This window comes from Coregonus lavaretus, assembly GCF_964263955.1.
Source record: "Coregonus lavaretus genome assembly, chromosome: 30".
NCBI classification, from domain to species: domain Eukaryota; kingdom Metazoa; phylum Chordata; class Actinopteri; order Salmoniformes; family Salmonidae; genus Coregonus; species Coregonus lavaretus.
In genome coordinates, this window is record NC_140017.1 from 26,643,220 (window position 1) to 26,655,376 (window position 12,157).

The following is a 12,157-nucleotide window of genomic DNA, read 5'->3' on the forward strand; positions in this document are numbered from 1 at the left end:
AATATATTTCTTGAAAGGGTTATTCAAAACTGCAGTACGACACAAATGGAGAGGCTCTCATACATTGACGTCATTTAGCAGACGCTCTTATCCAGAGCGACTTACAGTTAGCGAGTGCATACATTTTCATACTTGCCCCCCGTGGGACTCAAACCCACAACCCTGGCGTTGCAAGCGCCATGCTCTACCAACTGAGCTACACAGGAATAATAGAGAGCTTACTCCCTCGAGTCAATCTGAGGTGTTTAAATGGGGCGGTAAAGTTCCACCTGAGGAGTGGCTAGTTGGGCCACCACTCATACAGACCTGACACCTGAGGAGTGGCTAGTTGGGCCACCACTCATACAGCCCTGACACCTGAGGAGTGGCTAGTTGGGCCACCACTCATACAGACCTGACACCTGAGGAGTGGCTAGTTGGGCCACCACTCATACAGACCTGACACCTGAGGAGTGGCTAGTTGGGCCACCACTCATACAGACCTGACACCTGAGGAGTGGCTAGTTGGGCCACCACTCATACAGCCCTGACACCTGAGGAGTGGCTAGTTGGGCCACCACTCATACAGCCCTGACACCTGAGGAGTGGCTAGTTGGGCCACCACTCATACAGACCTGACACCTGAGGAGTGGCTAGTTGGGCCACCACTCATACAGCCCTGACACCTGAGGAGTGGCTAGTTGGGCCACCACTCATACAGACCTGACACCTGAGGAGTGGCTAGTTGGGCCACCACTCATACAGACCTGACACCTGAGGAGTGGCTAGTTGGGCCACCACTCATACAGACCTGACACCTGAGGAGTGGCTAGTTGGGCCACCACTCATACAGCCCTGACACCTGAGGAGTGGCTAGTTGGGCCACCACTCATACAGACCTGACACCTGAGGAGTGGCTAGTTGGGCCACCACTCATACAGACCTGACACCTGAGGAGTGGCTAGTTGGGCCACCACTCATACAGACCTGACACCTGAGGAGTGGCTAGTTGGGCCACCACTCATACAGCCCTGACACCTGAGGAGTGGCTAGTTGGGCCACCACTCATACAGACCTGACACCTGAGGAGTGGCTAGTTGGGCCACCACTCATACAGACCTGACACCTGAGGAGTGGCTAGTTGGGCCACCACTCATACAGACCTGACACCTGAGGAGTGGCTAGTTGGGCCACCACTCATACAGCCCTGACACCTGAGGAGTGGCTAGTTGGGCCACCACTCATACAGACCTGACACCTGAGGAGTGGCTAGTTGGGCCACCACTCATACAGACCTGACACCTGAGGAGTGGCTAGTTGGGCCACCACTCATACAGACCTGACACCTGAGGAGTGGCTAGTTGGGCCACCACTCATACAGCCCTGACACCTGAGGAGTGGCTAGTTGGGCCACCACTCATACAGACCTGACACCTGAGGAGTGGCTAGTTGGGCGACCACTCATACAGACCTGACACCTGAGGAGTGGCTAGTTGGGCGACCACTCATACAGCCCTGACACCTGAGGAGTGGCTAGTTGGGCCACCACTCATACAGACCTGACACCTGAGGAGTGGCTAGTTGGGCCACCACTCATACAGACCTGACACCTGAGGAGTGGCTAGTTGGGCCACCACTCATACAGACCTGACACCTGAGGAGTGGCTAGTTGGGCCACCACTCATACAGACCTGACACCTGAGGAGTGGCTAGTTGGGCCACCACTCATACAGACCTGACACCTGAGGAGTGGCTAGTTGGGCCACCACTCATACAGACCTGACACCTGAGGAGTGGCTAGTTGGGCCACCACTCATACAGACCTGACACCTGAGGAGTGGCTAGTTGGGCCACCACTCATACAGACCTGACACCTGAGGAGTGGCTAGTTGGGCCACCACTCATACAGACCTGACACCTGAGGAGTGGCTAGTTGGGCCACCACTCATACAGACCTGACACCTGAGGAGTGGCTAGTTGGGCGACCACTCATACAGACCTGACACCTGAGGAGTGGCTAGTTGGGCGACCACTCATACAGACCTGACACCTGAGGAGTGGCTAGTTGGGCCACCACTCATACAGACCTGACACCTGAGGAGTGGCTAGTTGGGCCACCACTCATACAGACCTGACACCTGAGGAGTGGCTAGTTGGGCCACCACTCATACAGACCTGACACCTGAGGAGTGGCTAGTTGGGCCACCACTCATACAGACCTGACACCTGAGGAGTGGCTAGTTGGGCGACCACTCATACAGACCTGACACCTGAGGAGTGGCTAGTTGGGCGACCACTCATACAGACCTGACACCTGAGGAGTGGCTAGTTGGGCCACCACTCATACAGACCTGACACCTGAGGAGTGGCTAGTTGGGCCACCACTCATACAGACCTGACACCTGAGGAGTGGCTAGTTGGGCCACCACTCATACAGACCTGACACCTGAGGAGTGGCTAGTTGGGCCACCACTCATACAGACCTGACACCTGAGGAGTGGCTAGTTGGGCCACCACTCATACAGACCTGACACCTGAGGAGTGGCTAGTTGGGCCACCACTCATACAGACCTGACACCTGAGGAGTGGCTAGTTGGGCCACCACTCATACAGACCTGACACCTGAGGAGTGGCTAGTTGGGCCACCACTCATACAGACCTGACACCTGAGGAGTGGCTAGTTGGGCCACCACTCATACAGACCTGACACCTGAGGAGTGGCTAGTTGGGCGACCACTCATACAGCCCTGACACCTGAGGAGTGGCTAGTTGGGCCACCACTCATACAGCCCTGACACCTGAGGAGTGGCTAGTTGGGCCACCACTCATACAGACCTGACACCTGAGGAGTGGCTAGTTGGGCCACCACTCATACAGACCTGACACCTGAGGAGTGGCTAGTTGGGCCACCACTCATACAGACCTGACACCTGAGGAGTGGCTAGTTGGGCCACCACTCATACAGACCTGACACCTGAGGAGTGGCTAGTTGGGCGACCACTCATACAGACCTGACACCTGAGGAGTGGCTAGTTGGGCCACCACTCATACAGACCTGACACCTGAGGAGTGGCTAGTTGGGCCACCACTCATACAGACCTGACACCTGAGGAGTGGCTAGTTGGGCCACCACTCATACAGACCTGACACCTGAGGAGTGGCTAGTTGGGCCACCACTCATACAGACCTGACACCTGAGGAGTGGCTAGTTGGGCCACCACTCATACAGACCTGACACCTGAGGAGTGGCTAGTTGGGCCACCACTCATACAGACCTGACACCTGAGGAGTGGCTAGTTGGGCCACCACTCATACAGACCTGACACCTGAGGAGTGGCTAGTTGGGCCACCACTCATACAGACCTGACACCTGAGGAGTGGCTAGTTGGGCCACCACTCATACAGACCTGACACCTGAGGAGTGGCTAGTTGGGCCACCACTCATACAGACCTGACACCTGAGGAGTGGCTAGTTGGGCCACCACTCATACAGACCTGACACCTGAGGAGTGGCTAGTTGGGCCACCACTCATACAGACCTGACACCTGAGGAGTGGCTAGTTGGGCCACCACTCATACAGACCTGACACCTGAGGAGTGGCTAGTTGGGCCACCACTCATACAGACCTGACACCTGAGGAGTGGCTAGTTGGGCCACCACTCATACAGACCTGACACCTGAGGAGTGGCTAGTTGGGCCACCACTCATACAGACCTGACACCTGAGGAGTGGCTAGTTGGGCCACCACTCATACAGACCTGACACCTGAGGAGTGGCTAGTTGGGCCACCACTCATACAGACCTGACACCTGAGGAGTGGCTAGTTGGGCCACCACTCATACAGACCTGACACCTGAGGAGTGGCTAGTTGGGCCACCACTCATACAGACCTGACACCTGAGGAGTGGCTAGTTGGGCCACCACTCATACAGACCTGACACCTGAGGAGTGGCTAGTTGGGCCACCACTCATACAGACCTGACACCTGAGGAGTGGCTAGTTGGGCCACCACTCATACAGCCCTGACACCTGAGGAGTGGCTAGTTGGGCCACCACTCATACAGCCCTGACACCTGAGGAGTGGCTAGTTGGGCCACCACTCATACAGCCCTGACACCTGAGGAGTGGCTAGTTGGGCCACCACTCATACAGACCTGACACCTGAGGAGTGGCTAGTTGGGCCACCACTCATACAGACCTGACACCTGAGGAGTGGCTAGTTGGGCCACCACTCATACAGACCTGACACCTGAGGAGTGGCTAGTTGGGCCACCACTCATACAGACCTGACACCTGAGGAGTGGCTAGTTGGGCCACCACTCATACAGACCTGACACCTGAGGAGTGGCTAGTTGGGCCACCACTCATACAGACCTGACACCTGAGGAGTGGCTAGTTGGGCCACCACTCATACAGACCTGACACCTGAGGAGTGGCTAGTTGGGCCACCACTCATACAGACCTGACACCTGAGGAGTGGCTAGTTGGGCGACCACTCATACAGACCTGACACCTGAGGAGTGGCTAGTTGGGCGACCACTCATACAGACCTGACACCTGAGGAGTGGCTAGTTGGGCCACCACTCATACAGACCTGACACCTGAGGAGTGGCTAGTTGGGCCACCACTCATACAGACCTGACACCTGAGGAGTGGCTAGTTGGGCCACCACTCATACAGACCTGACACCTGAGGAGTGGCTAGTTGGGCCACCACTCATACAGACCTGACACCTGAGGAGTGGCTAGTTGGGCGACCACTCATACAGACCTGACACCTGAGGAGTGGCTAGTTGGGCCACCACTCATACAGACCTGACACCTGAGGAGTGGCTAGTTGGGCCACCACTCATACAGCCCTGACACCTGAGGAGTGGCTAGTTGGGCCACCACTCATACAGCCCTGACACCTGAGGAGTGGCTAGTTGGGCCACCACTCATACAGCCCTGACACCTGAGGAGTGGCTAGTTGGGCCACCACTCATACAGCCCTGACACCTGAGGAGTGGCTAGTTGGGCCACCACTCATACAGCCCTGACACCTGAGGAGTGGCTAGTTGGGCCACCACTCATACAGCCCTGACACCTGAGGAGTGGCTAGTTGGGCCACCACTCATACAGACCTGACACCTGAGGAGTGGCTAGTTGGGCCACCACTCATACAGACCTGACACCTGAGGAGTGGCTAGTTGGGCCACCACTCATACAGACCTGACACCTGAGGAGTGGCTAGTTGGGCCACCACTCATACAGACCTGACACCTGAGGAGTGGCTAGTTGGGCCACCACTCATACAGACCTGACACCTGAGGAGTGGCTAGTTGGGCCACCACTCATACAGACCTGACACCTGAGGAGTGGCTAGTTGGGCCACCACTCATACAGACCTGACACCTGAGGAGTGGCTAGTTGGGCCACCACTCATACAGACCTGACACCTGAGGAGTGGCTAGTTGGGCCACCACTCATACAGACCTGACACCTGAGGAGTGGCTAGTTGGGCCACCACTCATACAGACCTGACACCTGAGGAGTGGCTAGTTGGGCCACCACTCATACAGACCTGACACCTGAGGAGTGGCTAGTTGGGCCACCACTCATACAGACCTGACACCTGAGGAGTGGCTAGTTGGGCCACCACTCATACAGACCTGACACCTGAGGAGTGGCTAGTTGGGCCACCACTCATACAGACCTGACACCTGAGGAGTGGCTAGTTGGGCCACCACTCATACAGACCTGACACCTGAGGAGTGGCTAGTTGGGCCACCACTCATACAGACCTGACACCTGAGGAGTGGCTAGTTGGGCCACCACTCATACAGACCTGACACCTGAGGAGTGGCTAGTTGGGCCACCACTCATACAGACCTGACACCTGAGGAGTGGCTAGTTGGGCCACCACTCATACAGACCTGACACCTGAGTGGTCAGTGTGGTGAGAGTAGTGTTGAATGAATGGACTCAAAGGAGACGATGTAGACCACCTCAACAGGTATAAAAAAAAATATCCTACATATAGAATGTGCCTATGCAGTTTTGATTGTTTTCTGTGTCTTATAACTTCCTACACTGTGTGGACATTCAGAATGACCGAATTGTTCTGTTTCAATGACTTCCAAGAATAGTAAAAAGTATGTTATAATTGTCTATCCCAAGGTTTCTTTGAGACAAAATGACCACTAATCCAGTAAGTTCCTCATAGTACATTGACATACTAACTGATTGGACATTCTACCAAAAGAGTCAAATAGTTGTGGCATTCCTGAAATGTTCGGAATTGTTTAATTGCCTATTCTAGTGCATTAAATGTAGTTATTACATTGTAGCAGAAAAGTGGTCAAACTGTTTAATTTCACTTGACCTTTTCATCTTGTTTACTGTATGTCTTCTTCACAGTACCAGGAGTCAGGTCCCTACGTCACTAACGAGGGTTTCCATGACGGTAAGGGGACTCAGGGGAGATGCCCTCCACTCATCCCATCTGCGGAGGAACTACCCCAGTTTGTACAGGAAGTGGGCTCTGCACCTCCCCCTGATAGCACTGCCTCTATACCTGACCGCAAAGGTGTCTCCCCTTTACCTTATCTGACAGTTGTTACCTGCATACATTTTGTCCTCTTCCTGTCAGACTGTGTTATTGGAATTAAGCAACAAAAATTTTTTTACAACTTTTTTAGTAGTACAAATGAGTATGTCTTTGATGTTATGTTAAAGAAGAATGTAGAAGAATTTGTCCATATTCCTTAACCTGTTTCAGGTGGGAGGGACAGGTGCATCATGTACTTAGTGACCACTGTCATCAGTGTGCTCCTTCTCCTATTGGTTGCTGGGATCTTGCTTGGATACTACTGTAAGCATGTGTTTTTCCCTCATCATTTGGCCTCTACCCTAAAACATACACTATATATAAAAAAGTATGTGGACACCCCTTTAAATTAGTGGGTTCGCCTATTTCAGCCACACCTGTTGCTGACAAGTATATAAAATTGAACACACAGCCATGCAATCTCCATAGACAAACACTGTCAGTAGAATGGCCTTACTGAAGAGCTCAGTGACTTTCAGTGTGGCACCGTCATAGGATGCCACCTTTCCAACAAGTCAGTTCGTCAAATTTCATGTGGAAACATCAAGGAGCAACAACGTGAAGTGGTAGGCCAGAACAGGACCGGCGAGTGCTGAAGTGCGTAGCGCGTAAAAATGGTCTGTCCTTTGTTGCAACACTCACTACCGAGTTCCAAACTGCCTCTAGAAGCAACGTCAGCACAAGAACTGTTCGTCAGGAGCTTCACTAAATGGATTTCCATGGCCAAGCAGCCGCACACAAGCATAAGATCACCATGTGCAATGCCAAGCGTTAGCAGGAGTGGTGTAAAGCTTGCCGCCATTGGACTCTGGAGCAGTGGAAACGCATTCTCTGGAGTGATGAATCACGCTTCACCATCTGTCAGTCCGACGGACAAATCCGGGTTTGGCGGATGCCTGGAGAACGCTACCTGCCCCAATGCATAGTGGCAACTGTAAAGTTAGGTGGAGGAGGATTAATGGTCTGGGGCTGTTTTTCATGGTTCGGGCTAGGCCCCTTAGTTCTAGTGAAGGGAAATCTTAACGCTACAGCATAAAATGACATTGTGGCAACAGTTTAGGGAAGGGCCTTTCCTGTTTCAGCATGACAATGCTCTTGTGCACAAAGCAAAGTCCTATCAGAAATGGTTTGTCGAGATTGGTGTGGAAGAACTTGACTGGCCTGCACAGAGCCCTGCTCCTCAACCCCATCGAACACCTTTGGGATGAATTGGAACGCATTCCCAGAAGAGTGGAGGCTGTTATAGCAGCAAAGGTGGGACCAACACCATATTAATGTCCATTATTTTGGAATAAGATGTTTGACGAGCAGGTGTCTACATACTTTTCAAATCAAATCAAATCAAATCAAATTGTATTGGCCACATGCGCCAAATACAACAGGTGCAGACATTACAGTGAATGCTTACTTACAGCCCTTAACCAACAGTGCATTTATTTTTAACAAAAAAGTAAAAATAAAACAACAACAAAAAAAGTGTTGAGAAAAAAGAGCAGAAGTCAAATAAAATAACAGTAGGGAGGATCTGAGGACCCATGCCAAATCTTTTCAGTCTCCTGAGGGGGAATAGGCTTTGTCGTGCCCTTGGTGTGTTTGGACCATGATATTTCGTTGGTGATGTGGACACCAAGGAACTTGAAGCTCTCAACCTGTTCCACTACAGCCCCGTCGATGAGAATGGGGCGTGCTCAGTCCTCTTTTTTTCCCTGTAGTCCACAATCATCTCCTTTGTCTTGATCACGTTGAGGGAGAGGTTGTTATCCTGGCACCACACGGCCAGGTCTCTGACCTCCTCCCTATAGGCTGTCTCATCGTTGTCGGTGATCAGACCTACCACCTTTTTGTCATGTAGTGTAGTTGCATTTCATTCACTTCAATTTGATGAATTAAACTTGTTCCCTTCCGACCATCCTTAACCTCACCCTTCAGTGTCCTCCAGCTGTGCGCGTGGGGTGGCGTGTGGTGATGGTCGCTGTGTCAGCCAGTCTCAGTGGTGTGATGGGGTAAGAGACTGTCCAGCAGCGCAGGATGAAGCTCAGTGTAAGTATCCATTTTACATTACATTTTGGTAATTTAGCAGATGTTCTAAACCAAAACAATTTACAGTCAGTGCGTTACACTTAAGGTAGTAAAACAACCACAAATCAGTGATTGTAAGTAAAGCTTTTCTCAATAAAGCGGCTATCAGCAAAATCATTGCTAATAAGAAAAGACAAGCTCAAGTGTTAGTGCAAGAAAGGCAAGTACAACAGTAAGTGTTATTTTATTTATTTTTATTAGGGGGGTGCTAGGGGGTTCAAACAAGGTACTCTTTGAAGATAGGTTTTCAGACGCTTAACCTTTACCCATTCAGACCTCTGGTCATCTGCCCTGACAAAGACCTGGCTGGGAGATTTTACTGTACAGGTACTGTGTGTCTACTTATGTTGGTTTTTGCTCTTTTACTAAACATTGTGTGTTGTGCTATTTGTTTTTGTACAGTGAGGCTGTGTGGCTCCAGTTTTCTTCTGCAGGCCTATTCGTCTGACAGTGGATTGTGGAGGACAGTGTGCTTAGATGAATGGGCTGATCACCATGGGAAGGCAGCCTGTCAGCTTTTAGGATACAGCAGGAGAGACATACTGTATCTAGATTCAGATTTATTTTGTTTTTTATCTTTATGCCAATTTTTTATAGTATAGAAAATGGAATCTTCCCCATATGCATTGTGAGATAGTCAAGCAAGCATAAACGTGAATGTAAAACAGTGGGCATGTGTTATGGTAATTTATTTCATTTGTTTGCTATGGGTTCACAGAGACACATATGTTAAATCTGGCCAACAGAAGACAAATGCCAGTGGATTCTTAATGCTGAAATCTGGGTCAAGCCCTGATACACCCATAATGCAACAGCTTGCGAGCAGGTCAGTGAAAAAATGTGAGCCAATCACATTTAATATCATACCATTTCCCAATGGTATGATATGTTAAACTCTTGATAACACCGTCTAACTGTATTTTTGTGATATATTTTACTCTCCTCACGAAACCTGTCCCAGTGTTAATGGGGTAACCCTGAAGTGCATAGCTAAGTCATTATGTAACTTTCTCAGTAATTAGTTATAGAGCAACTTCATGTAAAGTGTTACCACCTGATAAACCTCTGTTTCCAGACTGTGGTACCAGAGTAGTCTCCAATTCGAGTCGTGTAGTGGGGGGCCAGGAGGCCAGTTTGGGGGCCTGGCCATGGCAGGTCAGCCTCCAGGTCGACGGCTTTCACGTCTGCGGCGGTTCCATCATCACCCCCTACTGGATAGTGACGGCAGCACACTGCGTAGTGGAGTAAGTCCATAGACATGCACTATATTATTTAAATATATATCATTGGGTATGTCCAGCACAGTCCACTTCTGAGCGTATTCTTTTGAATCTGTGGCATCCTGGTTAAATTGACTAGTTTAATTTCAGTCACTCTTATCCTGAAGACTGGACAGTACATGCAGGATTTGGGAATCAAATATCTACACACTTCAGCCCTGGCCGTTCTTCAGTGAGCCACATTGTCACCCATGATTACAACACAGAGATGACAAATGACATCGCCCTCATGAGACTCATTAAACCATTACAGATTAATGGTAGGACTTATATTATCTTGTTGTTCTCCCTTGTCAGCAGACTATTTCAGCACAAAGACTTCATGTAGTTAATATTTTGCTCATCGCTAAGCTCATAGCACAGAAATGCTTTACTATTCTTTCTTTACTATGCAGATCAAATAAGGCCTGTATGTTTGCCCAATGTCGGGCTGGACTTCACTGCTCCCCGGAAATGCTGGATTTCAGGGTTTGGCAGCACAGTTTCTAGTGGTAAGTCATCATTATGCAATATCATGAGAATATACTAATGACCTGTGTTTGCACTCACTTCAAGAGAGAAATTATATATATATATATATATATATTTTTTTTTTTTACAGTTGACTAAAAAAAGAGGTACCATATGTACAGCACATGACATGGTGTTGAGCAACATCATATTACCAACCCAGTTGTTGTCAAAATTAATACCCTGCATATCAATACAATCAGAAGCCATTAGAAATGTTGTAGCTAAGATCTGTTCTGTTGAGTATGATGAAGGGAGATGTTCGATGTGTTCACCTGTCTGTCCCAGGGTCAGGCTCCAGCTCTCTGATGGAAGCTGAGGTGTCACTGATAGACAGGACCATCTGTAACAGCTCCTCTGTCTACAATGGGAAGATCACAGAGGACATGATATGTGCCGGCAGGCTGGAGGGAGGAGTGGACTCATGCCAGGTAACAGATAGTTACCTATGAGGCACAGTGGGTCAGTTATTAGCCTGGGTACCAGACCTGGTTGTGCGATCATTTCATTCCTTGCCCTCCTTGTCATATGCCAGGAGTTTAATGATGGAACAAACAGGTCTGGTACCCAGGCTAGGTCCCTATATGTCCAGAGTTTTTACTGGTCCGATTAAGTGTTTTTAGAAAAACTTAGAGCCCCACTCATATTCTCTTTACCATGAATGACAAAATATATTTGAAGGTTAAGAAAAATAAAGACAAAATCGATCTATTATATCATGAAAGTATCAGGAGTCTACAGTATGAGGAGCCTAAATCATTTATCACTTGCTCTGTTCATTCATGGAGTCATTCTGAATAAGAACACCTTAACCTATAAACAAGATGTTTAAAGACAGTTGGATAAGGCTTTCACACTGCCACAGTAATGTACCTTCGTTCTGTTTCTATAAAAGTAAAACAAAAGAGTATCATACCAGTGGAATCCCTCAATCATACAATTCCACTTCTCCTGTACAAACATAGCAGTGACATTAGGGGTGTTCCTACGTTTTGAACAGATCATATAGAGGGTTTTCATGCCTTTATGGAACATGCTCTCTGGCCTTGGTGAAACAAAACCTCCATTATATACTGTGCCTTTAGCCAGTTAAGTTGGTGAGTGGTGTATATCCACTACCACATTATGTGATTGAATGGCCTGTAAAACATCAATACTGCTTATTCAGTTACAGAAAAACAAGCTCAATGAAACTGCACTTAATAGCATAGAAACAGAAGACACCCTCTAATACTCATTGGATTGTCTATTGCATCATTCCTTAAATGTGACATGTACTCCGTCTCCCAGGGAGACAGTGGTGGCCCGCTTGTGACAGAGAAGGACTCAGTATGGTGGCTGGTAGGGGACACAAGCTGGGGAGATGGCTGTGCCCAGAGGAACAAACCAGGCGTCTATGGCAATGTCACCTTCTTCCTAGGCTGGATCTATGAGCAAATACAGGTATAAGAAACCATTAAATCCATTGTTGTGATTAACATGCATTCACTTTTTAATAATGGGAAGTTTTAACTATAGTGTGTTTGGTTTTGCAGAAATATCAAGATGAAAACTGAGAAGCAATGTACGGAGAAATTACTGGTGGACAATCAGGATGAAATGGTGGAAATGTATTTTTTCTGTCTTTAGAAAATCTGAATAGAAAAGACAGAAATACATGCGTCTACTTTTTGTACGTACAGTGTCATCAGAAATACCACTGCTATAACCAACACAACCT

General features: G+C 49.1%; 1 protein-coding gene across 1 annotated transcript; it reads left to right on the top strand.

Annotated features, from left to right (window-relative positions):
• Positions 1-6,154: 6,154 nt before the first annotated feature.
• LOC311106180 (transmembrane protease serine 2-like) lies at positions 6,155-11,886 on the top strand (the record flags this gene model as incomplete). The annotated part of the gene is made up of 8 exons (XM_084148496.1): positions 6,155-6,169; positions 6,379-6,547; positions 6,740-6,832; positions 8,498-8,608; positions 9,723-9,891; positions 10,035-10,042; positions 10,726-10,868; positions 11,728-11,886. The coding sequence occupies 8 exons, from the start codon at positions 6,155-6,157 to the stop codon at positions 11,884-11,886; spliced, it is 867 nt and encodes a 288-aa protein (XP_084004622.1).
• Positions 11,887-12,157: the final 271 nt, after the last annotated feature.